The following is a 17,802-nucleotide window of genomic DNA, read 5'->3' as shown; positions in this document are numbered from 1 at the left end:
GTACAACCTGTTCTTTGCTCTTTTTTTTTCTTATTTTCCTGTTTAGTTTGGTTAAAAGTAATATTTGAAAAATATCTCATTTTATTTTTACTATTGGCTTATTAGTCATATGTCTGTTTCTGTTATTTTTTGTGTTTTATTTGGCGTGTTTACAATACGCATTTTTAACATCAAAGTCCACCTTCAAATGATACTAACCCTCTGTGCAGACACAGATTTCCACACAGTGTTCTATGATTTCTGCTGGAGACTTTTAAACGTTGTCGGTGATAACGTTCCGCAGGCAATGAACTATCTCAGCTTTCACTTATTGAAAAACGTCTTTATTTCGCCCTGACTTTTGATGATGTTTCTTTTGGCACAGAATTCTAGGTTGATGGTTTTAGTCTTTAATTCCTTTGAAGATGCCACCAGAGTCTTCAGGATTGTGTGATTCTGCTCAGAAATCTGCTCTCCTTCTTATCTTTGTTCTTCAGTGATGTTTTCTTTTCCTCTGGCTGCTCTTAAGATTTTCTCTTTAACAGTGGCTTTCAGAATTTTATCATGTGCCTTGCTGTGTTTCTGTTATGTTTGTTCTGCTTGCAGCTTATGGAGCTTCTTGGATGTCTGAGTTTATAGGTTTGGAAAAAATCTGGCCATTATTTTATCAAATAATTTTTCTGTCCTGATCTCCCCTTCCTGGGACTCCAATCACATGTGACAGCACTTCATAACAGTTTTCTCTCTGTTGGTTTTCTTTTCCGTCTGTGCTTCCTTGGGACCACACGCTGCTACATGCTCAGGCTCACCGATATTTTCTCCAGTGTCTAACCTCCTGTAACCCTGTCCAGGGTAGGACCCGCATGGTGGATGTCGACCTGCCTCTTTCCCTCTTTCCTTAACAGCCTCCTGCCCAAAGCAGCCCTGGAAGGATGCACTGAGACGAAGCATGGATCCACGACACAGAGCTGATCCACCAGGGACACCCTGGGCTGAGGGGGTACCAGTGGACTCCCGCTTGTCAGAAGGAGGGCCTGCACTTTGCCAGACGTCGCTCCACTCCCCGGGCTCAGGCTGGTTACACTGGACCACTCATCATTGGGGGAAAATATCTGTCCTTGTCTTGATACACTTATTCCAGAGAAAGATTTGTCTTCTCTGTCCTCAGTATTTCTGCCAGCACCATCTGTGGACTTAATGAGTGGCTTCCTCACCATCGCCCATCTCGTGTTCCACTGCCAAGGGGCTTATTTTACCAGAAAGGAAGCTGGGCACCAGGACACACTTGAACACCCGCTCTCACCAAGGCCCCCAGCCAGAAGCAGCTGGCCCGACAGACGGGGGAACGACTTCTGCAGCTTCAGTGAGGCCGCTCGAGGGGATGGCACCCTGCAAGATCCCGATGGGTGTGCCTCCATCACACAGAGGATGTGCACTGATCTATGGGCCAGCGCGGTGCTGTGTTACAGCAGAACACGCCTGTGACTCCAGGGTGGCAGTGAGATGACTCTTCTCTCTCACACCCAGGAGCTACTGTAGGGGCTTGTGTTACTGTTCAAAATATCCCTTGTCCCTCCTTACAGGGCCTTTGTTCCAGGACATACGTCCTTGCCTGTTGAATTCAGCTGTGGCTGCGGATTCCCTCTGAACTGATGTGTTCCACTTCTGCGTAGAGGATTCAACATCTGTGCCTGGTTTGTCACCTCTCTCTTCCCTGTGTCCTTCCCAGGAGAGGGGCTGTGTTCTCAGATGGGGACACAGTGATGATGACGCTGGGCAGACCTGCAGTGACCTGCCCTAGGAAAGGAGAGTGAGGAGTAAGTCTACCTGCTGACCCTGAATCTCAGCAGCTCACGGATCTGGCCTCACTGGCTGGTAAGCCGTTCACGTATTTCTGCTTCTCTCCTCTGCAATCTCGGGCTCTTTTGCCTTAAAGGTCTTAGTTCCCAAGGACAGAACGCTCCTAGCTGGGGACACAACTGATCCATTGCCCTGAAAGTTCAGAAGGTCACCAGCTATTCGGGGAACTCCTGCCCCTGAACCCACAGGGCAAGGAGAGCGTTCTGGATCCTGCTGACCGACTGGGCAGGGGCTGGTGCTGTGTCTGGAGCCCAGCGGATCCTCTGGACACCTTCACGACCCACGCTGTAATAAAGGCTCCAGACACCGTGGGATGGGAATCTGAATCCTCTCACGAGGTAAAGAACCCTGACCTGCCACAGTGCCGGCTGGAGCTGAGGGAGCGGGGAGCGGAAGACAGAGGTTGTAAATATTAGCACAACCTCATAGGGAGCCAGAGACCAGGATAGTGGCGACCATGCGAATCATCCTCCTGGGCTGGCAAGTGTGTGTGCACGTGTGTGTATGTGTGCACACATGTGAACGTGCACAAGAGCCTGCACACTAGCTTGTTAACCGCTTACTCGTTCTCCCCACTTTTCAGCGCACCTGCTGTTTTACAGAGGGAACATTGGCGGACTCTGTAACTGAGATTTGACGTTAGAGAGTATCCAGATGCGCGTGTGACTGCATCCGAAAAAGAGACAGCGTCATCCGGGGAGGGATATGAAGGTTCACCGGCGCTTTACTTTTTTGGGAGGTCAAAGCATCTGCGTTTGGAGGAGTGATTCTTCTATCACGTTAGGAGGAAACACACAACGCACGTAGCTCACATTGCGGAAGAAGGGCGAGCATGGACACTGGGTGGCTGAAGGGACGGACAGTGCTGGTCACTATCCGGAGCTGCGCTCCTCTGGCCAGGGGCTTGCTCTGTCGCTCTCCTGCAGCTGCTTCCGGTGCATAAGCAAAGGGGGCGGGGGGCGGAGACTGGGGGGCGGAGACTGGGGGCGGGGGCGGAGACAGCGGGGGGCGGAGACTGCGGGGGGCGGGGGGCGGAGAGGCGAGGGGGCGGAGATGGTGGGGGAGGAGACTTTGGGGGCGGGGGCGGAGACGGGGGCGGGGACGGCGGGGTGCAGAGCTGCCTTTCCTCTGCTCCCGCCTCTGCTGGAGTCTCCGGGCCCCTCGAGTGGCTTCGCTTTTCCCGAGGGCCCGCGTCTCCTTAAAGCGGGCCCCACTCCGGAGGGCAGGAGAGCTGAGCGCCCAGCGAAGCCGCGGCAGCGCCCGAGGCGGGCGACTCGCCCCTTCCTTCCGTCCTGCTGAACTGGTCAGCGGAGTCGCAGCAGCAGCCTCCGGCGGGCGCAGCTCTCAGTGTGAAGTCTGAGCGTGTCTCCGATTTAAACCCTCTTTAAAAAAACCAAATTTAACCAATTTCTAAGGCAATGCCCATTTATTGCATTAAAAAGGGCAAATGCCTAAAAGCACAGAGAAGTAAATAAAAACCCCTGTTGCGTGAATGACCATGCATCGGTTTGCTGTGCATCCTTCTTCCCTCTGACCGCGTGGGGCCAGGCCGCACACACTCACTGCAGCCCGATTCTTGGGCTTATTGCTGTGAACGTATCGTCAGTGTTACTCCAATCTTGGAGCCGTGGCTACCTTACCTTGATTTTTCATGTAAGGTTTTGCAATTGTAATACAACAGCTCTGTTTCTTTTACTTCTATTTATAACTCCTTTATTGATTTAATTACAGGACTGAAGCCAAGATCCATTTTCTCTGCACAACAAAGGTCTTTAAGCCGTGTGTGTTTAAATCAGAGAAACTACAGAAATCAACTCCCAGGCAGGCAGGCAGCCATGCAGGTCCGAGTTCTGTAGGATATTAGCCACTACCCACAGGATATCAAAACAGTCCAGACCTTCCCTTTGCGTCAGGAAAGCTTTTTCTATAAAATTTCAATTATCGTGTTTTCCGAATGTGCCAGAAGAGCACTGGGAACCTCATCTTGATCAGCTGTCCAGTCACAGCCTAGGATGTGTCTGTTGTTTTTCTAATTAAAAAACCACACACAATAAGATACATCCTCAAGTTTACGTTTTATTCATTCCATCGAGAACCCCTGGTCTCCCACACGTGCCCAGCCCTCGATCACGTGCCCAGCGGGACCCTGCAGGTGGGGCCGTGCTGCACCTGCCCCTCTTGTCCTCATCTCACAGAAAGGGATTTAACTCAAAACTATGTACATTCACAGTTCTGAATGCCCATGGGCGCTACATTGCTGCAAGAGGGAAAGGGAATGAGGAGGGACAAACATCCATTCAAAGTCTGTTTATCAGAGATTTTTTTCCTGAAAATGCACAGCAGCATTTCATTCAAAAAACTCTTCATCCACAGACATGAAGGACGGAGGCCACCATTCCAGCCCCTTCCCTCAGAATATCTTAGTCTATTCACCTCCTTCATTGGTCATTTGTAGGTTTTTCTCTTTTAAAAAGGACCCTTTATGCATCTATAATTATAAAATCAATTACTGTTGGCTACCACGGCTGCACTGGAATTCCTTTGTGTCTGGCGAGCCAGGGCCCTGGAGGCGACAGCAGTGCCCATCCCCGCCACGGCCTGGCTGGCAGTGTGCGGTTGGAACAAGGCAGAGGGTCAGAGCCACAGAAGTTAATGTCCCTCCATTTCCAATGTCTATGGGCAGAAACGCACATCACGCACACCTCGAGGAGTCAGCACACATTTTCCCTGTACTTCTGGCCCTGGGGTCACTTTCCATAGGGATGCCACCAATATAAAATCCAACTCATCTTAGAAATTCAAAATGAATTTTTTTCCCAAACAGACCCAGAGGCTTGGTTTTCGGGAACAAGCCAGGGTCTGTGGTAATAATTATTGTGCTTTAAGGACAGGTGTCTAGTGGTGCCGTGAGGAGATGAACCAGGTGACCAGTGTCACTTTCCCCGTGCCTGGAGCACCTCAGACTCAGAGAGGGGACCTGAACCCCATGGTCGTGGACAGACGACTTCCCTGTGGTGGAGCTGATGCCACCCTTGTCGCCATGGCACAAGGCTGTCGCCGGACACCCTCAGCCTGCTGCCGTGCTCTCCACACCGTTCCCTCCCACGTGGCTCCTGTCTTCAGAAAGGCAGGTCAGCCAGACGCACGGGCGGCCGCTTCCTCCATCTTACCCAGAACCCATGCAAAGGGGACGACGGTCCACCTCCACTGGGACCTGCTGTGTCTGTCCCGAGCCTTGAGGGATCCTCGCTGCGATGCAGCCACACCCGCCCACCAAGAATCGGGATGCCCGTCTGCACCCCCTGCTGCCCCGTTCCCCAACACTCAGGCTTTGGCTGGGTCTATGCTACAGAGAAGTGGATCACGTGACGTGGAAACAGAAACACCAGGCTGGCAACGGGTATAAAGAGGGGGCTTGAGGAGCACCCGGGAAGGGAGAGGGTCGCCCGGATGGGGAGGCGTCTACTCGGTGGCCAGGCTGGAGAGAAGGTTAAGTCGAGGCCCAGACAGCCTCAGATTCTACCAAAAAAGGGCCCGTGAGAAGATATTCTCTGACCCTCAAAGGAAAATGAAGTATAAAAACAATTTTCTTTTGTTTTTTAAAAAAATGTTGAATGTTTCCTGAAGTATCTAAATGAAGTTTATAAAATGCGCATGAGCTCCCACAAATATAGAAACTTTAAAAACCAGGTGCTGGCCCTGGGCACTGACGCCACACTGGCCGGCAGAGACTTTGTGCCGGAATCAGGCGCGTGACGCGTGTCCTCTTTTGAGAGGACTTCACGTGTGCGCAGGGGCTGGCGGCTGTGCGTGCTGCCAGGAGTGACCGATGAGGAGGTTAGGAAGGACTGAGAGGGACAGTGAAAACCAGGAGCCTCTAGGGAGAACAAGCCCCTGTCCCCCGGCCCGAGAGAGCTGCCCAAAGGGAGAGCCGCGTGCAGGAGCCCAGGGTGGGTGAGCGCGTGTTTCCCCGTCCACCGCTCTGCCAGGCACTGCCACACGCCGGGCTCTTTGCAAACAAACAGGGTCAGAACCACCCTCGGGTCTCCCAGAACACGGGCCTGAGGACAGCAAATGTCTGTGGGGGAGTGGAACCCGGGGGCTGTCACAGCAGATGGGCTGGCGCCATGTGGAGGCGGCATGGCCTCAGAGCTGGGGAGGGAGAGGCCTCGTCTCTCCAGAACCTTCCATCCTAGTCCAGTTTCTTACGAACAGGCTTCTTCCCAACGTCTGAGTTTTCAGGGCTGAAGTCAACACAGAAGCCGTTGGGGGTTGGAGCCGGGGGAGGCTGTGCACGGCTCTCAGAACACGTCTGGTCGGGGTACAGATACTCCTCTGCAAAGCCGGGGTGCATTTCTGCAAGCCTGTTGAAGTCGGCTGGAAAGACAAAGGCACCCTTGGTTACTGGGACGTCTGGGGGCCAATGTCTGGAGTCTGGGGGCTCTTTTCCCCAGGCCTGTGTGGGTGTCACCTCAACCCCCTGGGAGGGCTGGACTCTGTCGACGCTTTTGGAGGTGAGGGGAGGAACCAGACAGGAAGATGAGCAAGACAACCAGACAGGGAGCAGGCCGCCCGCCCACACTTCACTTTTGCTGTGCGCTGAGTCTTGTGAAAACAAAGGGGTGGCCACTGTGTCCTTCACCTATTCCTGCTTTGGGGAAATCTAAAGAAATCACAGGATTTTGCACTCAACGGTCTACTCTGGGCACTCAGTGCGTGAGGGAGGCACTGTCCATCAAAGGAGCTGTTTTAGGGGCAGGATGAAGCATTCAGGCGGTGACCTGGACTGCACGAGGCAGGCACTATCGGTGGACACGTCCACGCTCTGGGGAGACCAGGCACGCGTGGGGGTCACCCTCTATGCTGGTCATGGGACCTGAGTGGCTTTGTGCCTGTGCATCCCCCGGTGGCCTTGGGCCCTGTGTCGGGGTGGCGAGTGCTCAGGGCCCGGGTGCAGGAGACGGCAGACTCCAGGTGGCTGCAGGAAAACACAGATGTTCCCGTGTGAGAAACCAGGAGCAGCTTTTACTGGAAAAGGTCTGCAGTGGGTCAGCTCACTGCAAACGTCAACCACGAAACCCAAAGGCACGGGGGCACTGCCGACTTCTAACACAGACACACACACATGCATGCACACACACACACACGCTCGTGTCTGACATTTGGGCACAATTTTAAAAACACGGCCAAAGAAGACATGAACAGCCACCTTTCCTGAGCAAACATCGACTCTTTTTTAGCAAGAATATGCATTGATTTTGAAATATGCACGCCTGCCAGCAGACTGAGGGGACTGCCTTCCCGGGTCCTGCCGCCCCAGCCCCTCCTCCACCTGCAGTCCCTGAGGATCTCAGCCCTCCACTTTGTGTGGCTACAGGTGACAAAGCCAAAACCTCCCGGGAGAGGAGACACCTGCAGAGGTCACTCCTGATGGGGGGACGCGGATTCTCTCCTCCACGGGGACCCTGACTGTGGACCCCCGTGGGCCACCTGTCCCAGCCTGGCCTCGACATGGGCTGCCTGCAGCCCCGGGGGACGGCGTCTATTGTGGGGCTCTGAGCTCTACAGCAGGCTTGGAATTTGCTTCTAGGAATTGCCTGCAGAAATGAGAGTAGGAAGCTCCCACCTGCCCCGGCCAGGTTTCGGGAAGAACCTTCCTCCTGAGAACTTCCATGTTGCATGAGAGGACAGGGCGGCCTGGTGAGCACAGGTGGGCAGGGACTCCATTTGGGACTGCCGCCCATCTCCTGGGGACACGCTCCTGCACAACTGGGCCACCCTCCCCTGCTCCCGGGCCCACTCACCAAACGTGATCTTCTCCTTCTCCTCCTGGTCAATGGCCCGGAAAAGGTCGGTCACGGCCAGTTCCGCCACCCCTAAGGCGGTCTTGAGGATGCTGGACAGGGTGTCCTCGTCTATGCTGCCATCCTCCGGTGACCCGTACATCTGCAAGCCAGAGGTCAGCGTCACCCTGCAGCCACCCCTCTGTCCTCGCCCCCGCCAGCACCACTGTCCAGGGCGGCCCACTTCTCCTCAGGCGATCCGGCTCCCCAGCAGGCCCTGATCCCACTGCTCAGAGTGCCAACCGATCCCTAGGGAGTGCTGGCGAGCGTGGTAGACACACTGTACGGTAAGTACCAGACTTTAGTCTCTGATGCCGAGGTGTCCGTCTGGAACAGACATCTCGCCCGCCCTACAACACGGCTACTAGCAGGACACCCAGACAAGGAACCCAGCCGCCCGCCCAGGGGAGTCTCCAGAGTCGCTGTGGGGATGGTCTGCTGGGGTCGGAAGTGAGAGGAAGGGGCTCTCTGAGCAGCCAGACCAGAGGCCTCCTCATGTGGACATCAGGCTCTCAGGGGTCTGGCTAATGTGAGCTGCACCTGTGAGACACACCCACTCTAAGACCCTGACAAAATCATGTCTCCAGGTGGGCAAAGCCTGTCCAGCTCCATCCTCGGTGACAGTGTCCTGGTGAGGCCAGCCCCGAGTGCAGCCAGGTGAATCTGCAGGGGGCCAGGACCCCACCACAGCCTTCCCCAGACTCCCTGCACAGGGGTGAACAGCCTGGCTCTGCACAACGCTGGGCCAGGCAGCCCCTTAGCTCCCTAAGCCCTGCCTTCCCTGGTCAAGAGGCTGATTCGGAGGCTGTGCTGGGAGAGTCAAGGGGGCGTGGGGCTACCAGTCTTACTCAGGTGCCCCGGGACTCAGGAGGACCCCACTCCATGCCCCTCAGGAGGAAATCGACTCGGGGGGGGCATGGGGGCATCTTTATAAACAATGGCTAGTACAAACTTATGTGAAAGTAGCAGTAAGGCAAATAGGAAGTTTGCCAACATAATAAGGGAGACAGAAACGGGTCACAGCTCTGATGTGAGCTGTCCCACTGTCTCTACAAGTCAACCCACGTCAACCCCCCACTTGCCTTGAAGGCCAGCTGGATGGTGTCCAGGGTCTGGGACGGCCGGCAGACAACAGACAAGGCGACCACGTACTCCCGCAGGTCCATCTCGCCAGCTCCGCTCTGTGAGAGAGAGACGCTCTCAGGCGACAGCCCAGCCACCCCCACGTGTGGGAGGGCCAGGGTCTCATCTGCTGCGAATGGCAAGGTGAGCTCCACGCTGACTTGACAGCATTTGCCTACAGGAAAATATCTTGGAAGAACATTTACAACCAGTGGGTTTCTCCAACGTAACTGCACCCCATACGCTTGTGGAGGCCATTACAATTAATTTCCAAGTCGATGACCTGCCACAGGAAGCTGCTCGAGAAGGTACTGGCAAGGTACAGCTGTCACCTGCCAAGGCTTCGCTAAAGACAGACAGACAGCAAACAGCAATGCTGGTGTCTGGGCCTGGGAACCTAGTCTGCTTGTGGCAAAACAGGCAGCACACAGAATAAAGGCGAGTCCCGGGCTGTGTGTGGTGCTGAACACCCAGCACCAGGCCAGCTGCAGACGCAGAATCTGTGTGAAACACCCTCAGCGGTGCAAGAGCTCACGCGGACGGGAGGCTGCTGTGAGTGAGCGGGCGGCCACAGTGAGAGGGACGAGCCACAGGGTGGATGAGGAGGGGGAGGACTGGGGCCAGAGGGAGGAGGCCTAGTCAGAGAGGAGGAGGGGAGGAGGACCGGGGGCAGAGGGAGGAGCTCTGGTCAGAGAGGAGGAGGAGAGGAGGACCCGGGGCAGAGGGAGGACTCCTGGTCAGAGAGGAGGGGGAGAGGAGGACCTGGGGCAGAGGGAGGACTCCTGGTCGGAGAGGAGGACCTGGGGCAGAGGGAGGACTCCTGGTCAACGAGGAGGAGGGAGAGGAGGACTCGGGGCAGAGGGAGGACTCCTGGTCACAGAGAAGACTTCTGGTGCCATCGTCCACCTCTGTGTCTACCATAGCCTGTAGGTTATGGGTGGGGGTGGACGAGGCACACGGGCGCCTGGCGTCTTCTGAGGGGAAATGTCAGCCTTCCCCACCATGGCCCCAGACTCCACTGTCGAGCTGAGGGTCAGGCGGTGGTCTCGGGAAGGAGCTCAGGTGCCAGGCAGGGCGAGTTCACATGTGGCCCCCAGCCTGCCCATTCAGGTTCTGGGATGGTCTTTCCTCTGGTCTGAGATCCTCTGTGAAACGGAGAGGGTTCCTCCCTCATGAGACCCCTGCATCCTCGAAATAGTGGAACATGAAAATGCACCCTCATACCGAGGTGAGATGCCTGGAGCTCAGTGATGGTCGCCAACAATGCATCACCAGGACACGTCCCAGGCCAAATCACGTCACTGTTTCTCGTTTCAACCCGCTCCCGGTGTCAAAGCGCCCTAGTGAGAATGCAGCCCCAGCTGTGGCTCCGACAACAACAGAAACTCGCACCCTCGACGCACGTTAACAGCCGCCTTTACGTTCATCTTTACATGGGAGAGGGCTGCTTCCGGATCAGCCCTCTGGTCAGAAGAGGGAGAACACACCGAATTCTGTGCTGCGAGGCTTCATCAGCAGGAGAGGGTCAGGTGATCTGCATGGTCTGCAAGCTCACAGAGGGTCTCCATGTGCCCACGTCACTCACTCGATCCTCCCTGGTCTACCACAGCCCAGACACGCTGCTCACTCCTCACTGCCATGCACAGCACGCCATGTTGTCACACGGAACACTCAGTGTTGTCACACGGAACATGCCACGTTGTCACACAGAGCACGCCATGTTGTCACACGGAACAGTGTTGTCACACAGAACACTCAGTGTTGTCACAGGGAACATGCCATGTTGTCACACAGAGCACGCCATGTTGTCACACGGAACACAGTGTTGTCACACGGAACATGCCATGTTGTCACATGGAACACTCAGTGTTGTCACATGGAGCATGGTACGTTGTCACACAGAACATGTTATGTTTTTACATAGAACACTCAGTGTTGTCACACGAAACACATGATGTTGTGCACATGGAACATTCATGTTCACAGGTGAAAGATGCCCTCAACACACACCCTGCCGCATGACCAACTCCTACAGGACCCAGCACAGGTATCCATACTGCAATACAAACACCCAGGAGTGGCAGCATGGCAGGTTTCTGGCTAACCGTGGCACCTGCCCCGCCCCGTGCTCTGCCTCCTGCCCTCTCCGAACCCAGTAAGGCCACCCCACGTCTCCAGGGCCGTGGCGATGTGAATGCTGACTCCTGGTTCAGCCAGACATGTGACTTGACGATGCATGGAGGGTGAGAGGGGAGCGGGGGCTATACCAGGAGAAATCCCCACGCACCAGACAGAGGCCGATGGAGAACCTCCAGGCCAATCTAGAAATGCTGCAGACCCTGCTGAGCTGGGTCAGCGGAGGCCTCCAGGGAGGGGCCCTGGGCCGGCATAGCTGTGTGGTATCATGAGACCTTCTAGCGATTCGCTTCAAAAGTCCCCAGGTGTGTTTATCAGCAAAGGTTAATTTAAATTTCAAATTTCTATGTGCATTTAAAAGTGCGGGAGAAAATACCCCAAATGACAGGGTGGGAGGGTAGGATGTGCCAATGAGGGGTGGTTTTCCTTCTTTACTTCCAAAATGATCTAAAGAATGTTTACTTTTTTTTTTTTTTTTGGTGAGGAAGATTAGCCCTGAGGTAACATCTGTAATTTCGCTGAGGAAGATTGGCCCTGGGCTAACATCCGTGCCCATCTTCTTCTACTTTACATGGGTGACGCCTGCCACAGCATGGCTTGACAAGTAGTGCATAGGTCTGCGCCCGGAATCCAAACCGGCGAACCCCGGGCCACCGAAGCGGAGCATGCGAACTTAACCGCTACGTCACCGGGCCTACCCCAAGAATGTTTATGTTTTAATAAAAACAACCTATCCTTTGAAAAGTCGGAGGTTTTGCCACCAAGCCCCCTCCTGGGGTGACAGCCCTACCTCGTCAAACAGGGAAAACATGTCCTCCAGCGTGTCCGAAATGGGGACCTCCAGGAAGGCTGCAAACTCCGTGAGACCGATCTTCTCCCCCCTCTTCATCTTCGCGCTTTCTGCATATTTATCCAGATCTTTTTCAAGTTTTTCTGGTTTTAGGCTAAACAAAAAAAGAGAGAATGATTTTTCAATAAATTACAGGATGCTAACAACAGGAGACTGACTGTTATGTTTTAACACCCAACAAAATATTAAAATTACTTATTGAACAACTGGCAAGTTCATTTTCAGGAAGAGGTGTTCTAATACTTTGAAGGCATGCAATGTGTTTGCCTCAGTGTCTACACAAGCATTTACACCCCTTCACACGGGCTCCCCCCACCCCTCCAGGAGGTCAGTCTGTAAGCTGGGACGGTCCCCATAAAGCGACAGCTGGTGCCAAGCATTAAGGGTCTTAAGTTACTTCTAAGTGGATTGAAGTTGGTATTTGAAAAAAACCACAAAACCCTGAGGACAAGCACTAGGAACTCTCTCCAGGCGGCCCTGGGCGCCCGCTCCACCCCCAGCTCGCTTGTCAACAGGTGCCGGGTGCAGACCTCATGGGGGCCTGAGGCGTCTCCGTCTGTAAGAAGCATCTTGGCAGCGCTTCCCAGGACGCCCCGCACTGCCGATACAAATCACACTTTGCTGTCACCTTTGTCACCTAAGCCCACAGCCTGACGCCTGTCACAGTGGCAGAGGGAGCTCTGTGTCTGACCAACCGCTCGTGAGTAAGAAAAACCAGCAAACTCACCCCAGGCCCCTCACCAGCCTGGCAAACTCCAGAAGGCAGGTGTCCGCGGGGAGGCGAAGCTGTCCTTCTGCCAGGGCCAGCTGGCAGTCCTCGTACGTGTAGTCGGTCACGGGAACGCCCAGGGCCCTGCGCAAGAGGGAGGGTGGCACCCGTCAGCTGGCCCCCCTGGGGCCACAGAGGGCTGCTTGTGGAGGCCACAGGAGTCGGCAAAGGCCGTTAAATGACAGAGGTCCCCCCACAGGCCCTTCCCTCGTGGCCTCTCCTGAGCCAGCTGCGACGGCAGAAATCCACCCCCTACAAGCCCTGCATCCTGCTCTGTCCAGGAGGATGTGCACGTTCAAAGGGCGACTCCTCCCGCTGGGGGATCTAAGGCATGGTCCACCTGTGGCTTCGGTGTTTTAGTTTTTAGCCCCCGTAAAACTTACTCCAGTTAGACATTAAAAGAAGAAACTGATCTGAGTACAGGTGGTGTCCAGAGTGGAAGTGAAAATCATGGAAAGAACAAGTTTCCAGAGGAAAGGCATCACCCCCTCGCTGACACGTGGGGGCAGCTGGAGAAACGGGCAGCTCTGCACGAGAAGAGCTGGTGCATCCACCTGCGCTCGGCTGGAGAAGGAACTCCAGGAAGGTGAACACGTCAACAGCAGCAGAATGAAGCCAACACGTAATTTAAAAACCAGACTAAAACACCCACATACGTGAAGACGCCTGAGGAGCAGGCAAATCCTTCTAAACTCCCGTTCTCAGGACTCCTGACTCAGCCGTGAGTCGCTCGTCCCTTCTGCCTCCTGTTGGCAGGGCAAAGGGTTTCTAGCAATTCCGAGAGAACGTGCTGGGTGAGGGAAGAAGTGCACACGCAGCACATGGGCCTGTAGCTAAAGGCTGGATGGGAGGAACACGCCCAAGACACTGCGTAAACCCACCTCCTAACCCCCGCTGGTCCAAAGGCTTGCAGCCCCCTCCTCTCTCTTAACTGGACGAGGGCAGGCTTGTCCCCTGAGCTGTTCCCATCTGTGACTGACAAACAGGAGAAGCCACCCCTTCCTGAGAGGAAGTGGCTGCCCCTGCCCACCCTGCCAGAGTGGGGCCTCTGTCTGTCCCTCCCCAGGAAGGGGCGTCTGTGGGGCCTGCAGGACAGGACAGACTGGCCAGGGCAGCTGGAGGAAAGTGGGGGAGACATAGCACCTAAGCCACAGCCCTCACCCAGGCACTCTTCCACAGAGCTGCGTCAGGTTCCATGAAAAATAACCTCTTCCTGACTATTACAGAACACACATTCATGGTAGGGAATTTACCAAGTACAGAAAACCACCCCCCCAAAACTGAGTAGGCTTTCAATCATTTCGACAGCAGTTCCCTGTTGCCATGACAATGCTCTGTGCAATCACGTCATAAGGAAATAGGGACTTTCAGAAGTCTTTTTTCCATGGCTGTTAGAATTCCCCTTGGCTAGGGCTGGCCTGGTGGCATAGTGGTTAAGTTCACACATTCTGCTTTGGTGGCCCAGGGTCCGCCGATTTGGATCCTGGTGCAGACCTACTCACCGATCATCAAGCCATGCTGAGGCAGCGTCCCACATAGCAGAGCTACAACTCTACAACTATGATACACAACTATGCACTGGGGCTTTGGGGAGAAAGAAGGAAAAAAAAAGAGGAAGATTGGCAACAGATGTTAGCACAGGGCCAATCTTTCTCAAAAAAACAAACAAACAAACAAACAGTTATTCACTGCATTAACAACAACAAAAAAAGAATTCCCCGTGGCAAACTTGGGTGTAATCATTTGCGGAAAGAAGCCAGAATTGTAAGGTGGGACAAGGCCAGCTTTACAGGATCCCTGCAAAGCTCGCTGGGATCCTGGCCCCTCCGAGGTGCACACTCAGGGAGACTAAGGACCAGGGAGGTGACAACCCACCTCCACGTTTCTGAAATTCTACTGCAGCCGCTGAGGCATGGAGGCGCCCAATGGATTATCTGCCCTTTTCCATTGAATGTATGACGCTCCTCCTCCGTTAATATAGATAGTATTTGACATCATATAAGTTTCTTTAGGATACGTATTTAAATATATTTTTTTTGCAGGGAAAGCTTCGCCCTAAGCTAACATCTGTTGCCAGTCTTCCTCCTTTCTTCTTCTCCCCCCCTCCCCACTTCCCAAAGCCCCAGTACCTAGTTGTGTGTAGTTGTAAGTTCTGGTTCTTCTACGAGAGGTGCTGCTACAGCACGGCCGCTGACAGACGGGCGGTGTGGTTTGGTGCCCGGGAGCCGAACCCAGGCCGCCAAAGTGGAGTGTGCTGAACTTAACCACCAGGCCATCAGGGCTGGCTCCTGAAAAGATTTTAAGTGAATTTATTTGAATGCACTAAAGAAACTGCAGCCAAGCTCTCAAGCCTGCAACCCCACGGACACTACGTCTTTATCAAGGGTCTCAACAAAGGTGCTGTCGGGCACCCTGACTTCCCAAAGGCCGAGATGGTCAAGACACCCTGACCACCGGCTGCTCTGTGTGTGTCCCGGGCTGTGATTCAGAGAAGGGGGGAGGCAGAATTCCAGAGGGCGTGCCCAAGAGAAGAGAGGGGCGTGTCTGCTGGACTCTGCTCTTCTGAGGCGCGTGCAGACGGCCTGAATGCCGTGCTGAGTTCTAGCTCACGCGTGTTGAGGTGAATGCGTGATTCTGCTCAGCGTGGTCTCACAGACGCACTGCAGTGGGGTCACGATGTGTGTACAGTGAGGAGATAGAGCTCATTTGAGGACCCTCAGTCACACCAGGTCAGCAACAGCCCTCATCAAGACCCCTCCGCAGCTAAGCAGACCCCCCATGGGTGACGCTCACTGTCAGAGCTGCTGAGCACTGAGACCCTCCTGGCACCGCGAGGGCTGAGCTCAGAGGCAGCCCCTGCTGCCCGGAAGGAGAGAGGAGGAGGGCGGAGAGGATGGGACACAGAGGGAGGAAGGCCATCAGAGGGGTGGCAGTGGAGCTGACACGACCACTCTCGGAGACAACCGGGAATCACGTGGAAGTGGGAAGTGAGACTATCCCGAGAGCACACTTGCTGAGTAAGGAGCAGGAGTTATCGCACATGAGGAAGTGTGCAAACACCACAGTGAACTCAGTAAGACGGAGCAAGAACATTAATAAACACTGTGTGGGGAGAGGAGAAGTCAAGCTCGGGGACATGCCAACCCAATCCCCCAGCCTGCCCGGGCGGCGCTCTGCTGACAGCCCCGACGCCTGCCTCCATTGGGCCCACGCGGACGTGGCACCCAGGGAATGACGGCTCTGGGCATATTTGAAATTTGTAGAACGAAGCGACGATGAATCATCTTCCCAATACTGAATAAGCAGAAATGCCACCCGACAAAAACAAGGGGCGTAAAGTGTACGGCCAAGCACACCGTCGCCAACGCGCAAGTCAACGCTTGCTCATTTGCTTTTGCAAAACCCAATTTTCCCAACGCTATTGGCTTCTTAATAGCAAAAGAGGAAAACAGGAGGCAAACAAGAGTGCTGAGCCAGACTTAGGGGCGTCCAGGGCATTGGGCTCCCCACACACTCTGACTCAGTTATGGGAGAGGGGCGCTCACTCACTCGGCCATGACACGCCGCACGTTGCTGGCGTACAGGGCGGGGTCCTTCTTCTCCTCCGCAGACGGGCTGTACACAGGAAGGAACTGAGCACAGAGAAGGATGTGTTACTTCCATGAGCATCACAAGACACCTGCCTTACCGAGGCCACCATAAGTGACAACCACAAGTCTGACAAAAGTAAGATCGGTCAAAGCACTTCCCATTAGAATTTTCTTTGAAGCTGTCACACATGCACACGCACGCACGCACAATGCATGCACACATGTGCACGTACACACACATGTGTGAAAACTCACAACCCACCATTCCTCACCAGGAGTGCCTGCTCCCCTGAAATGGAAGCTCTTGCTTGACAGTGCATTGTATTTCTAATTGCACACAGGGCCTTAATCTTTAGATGCAAAGGAACTGCGTGTGTTTCCATTTCTAAAGGTCTCAGTTTGTGTTGTAAATAACACAACAAATTATTTCTACATGAAAGGTAGACTATTATTAGCTTTTTGACATCTACTGCATTTTGAGATTACAATACATCATCCCATGGACACGTCTTTGCATGAGCGATGCTTATACAGCGTTTTAAATGAGTAAGTCCCACACACTGCTGCCACCCTCGTGTGCAGAAAAGGCAAAAGACCAGCACCAAGCCCTTTTTCTTTAAAGCGGATATTTAAGAATACAGGAACATCCTGAAGTCCTATCAATTCTCATCATATAATTCTAATCTTTCTCTTACATTTTAAAAAACTAAATTGCAACAGTTCCTCGCATTAGCACTGGTATCTCATAGGAGTGACATGAGTAAGACATTTAGAGTGATTTCACAAAGCCACAGCTTCTTCTCGACTCTTAAAATTAGGAGCCAGGTCTGAAACAGAGCGTTCACGCCGGGAGGCCCGGCCAGTGCCAGCGTGTCTTCTGCAGATCCTCGCTCCACTGGGGCTTCTGGGCCACCCGCGGACGAGCCACATAAAACATCCTGAGTGACGGGCCTGCCACCCTTGGACTCGGGCCAGGGCTCTCTCATCTGGGTCCTTGTAATTAAGCGGCTTACGTTCTACTGAAGTGAAAAACCTGGTTGAAAGCCGGGATCATTTGTAAATTCAGTATTACACTGTAATATTTATCAGAAGGTAGCAAATTGTTTCATTAAATAATTTAAGTTGCACATGACTCATCTTTAATTTTCAGGTGCAGGAGTAGCATGCTAATTCCCTTCATAAGAAAATAAACTCTATTCCTCATCGACCCAAATAAAATTTACAGGCTGCACGAATGTGACTGTGTTTGATTTAGCCGAGAGGATGGGCATCAGGACTTTAGAGACATCCAACGGGCTGAAAACTGGGAGGCAGGCTACAGACCTGACCAAGTATTAAACAGAGGATGACAGTATGACAAATTTAGCAATACGAATTCAGGAGTATTAGTATCAGGTAAAAATAAAAGCCAAAAAACCAATTCATAGTATGTGTGCCAATTTTATATGCCCTTAGGCTATGCTAACCATAATAAAAGAATGATGAGTTTAGCTTCCTTGTTGATTTTAAAAATCCTATCTGAATGGATTTGAAATCATGCAAGAGACACAAAGTAATTGATGCAAAACCACTGGGAAGCACCTCTAAGGAGCCATGAGAAATGGAGAGTTCAAAGCAAGACAGATAACATGAAACACTGTATCTGTACAGACA

At 53.5% G+C, this 17,802-nt stretch overlaps 1 protein-coding gene across 1 annotated transcript in view; it reads right to left on the bottom strand.

The window, feature by feature from the left end:
• Positions 1-3,897: 3,897 nt before the first annotated feature.
• Positions 3,898-17,802, bottom strand: part of LPCAT1 (lysophosphatidylcholine acyltransferase 1) — a 55,240-nt gene continuing 41,335 nt past the window's right edge. Inside the window, exons 9-14 of the mRNA XM_058564385.1 lie at positions 16,109-16,191; positions 12,518-12,643; positions 11,731-11,884; positions 8,765-8,863; positions 7,644-7,785; positions 3,898-6,216 (exon numbers count right to left, since the gene is read on the bottom strand). Coding sequence (XP_058420368.1) covers positions 6,032-6,216; positions 7,644-7,785; positions 8,765-8,863; positions 11,731-11,884; positions 12,518-12,643; positions 16,109-16,191 — 789 coding nt within the window. The 3' untranslated portion in view covers positions 3,898-6,031. The remainder of the gene's footprint in view (positions 6,217-7,643; positions 7,786-8,764; positions 8,864-11,730; positions 11,885-12,517; positions 12,644-16,108; positions 16,192-17,802) is intronic.

Source organism: Diceros bicornis, chromosome 20, assembly GCF_020826845.1.
Source record: "Diceros bicornis minor isolate mBicDic1 chromosome 20, mDicBic1.mat.cur, whole genome shotgun sequence".
NCBI classification, from domain to species: Eukaryota; Metazoa; Chordata; class Mammalia; order Perissodactyla; family Rhinocerotidae; genus Diceros; species Diceros bicornis.
This window is presented reverse-complemented; position numbering and strand designations above follow the sequence as displayed.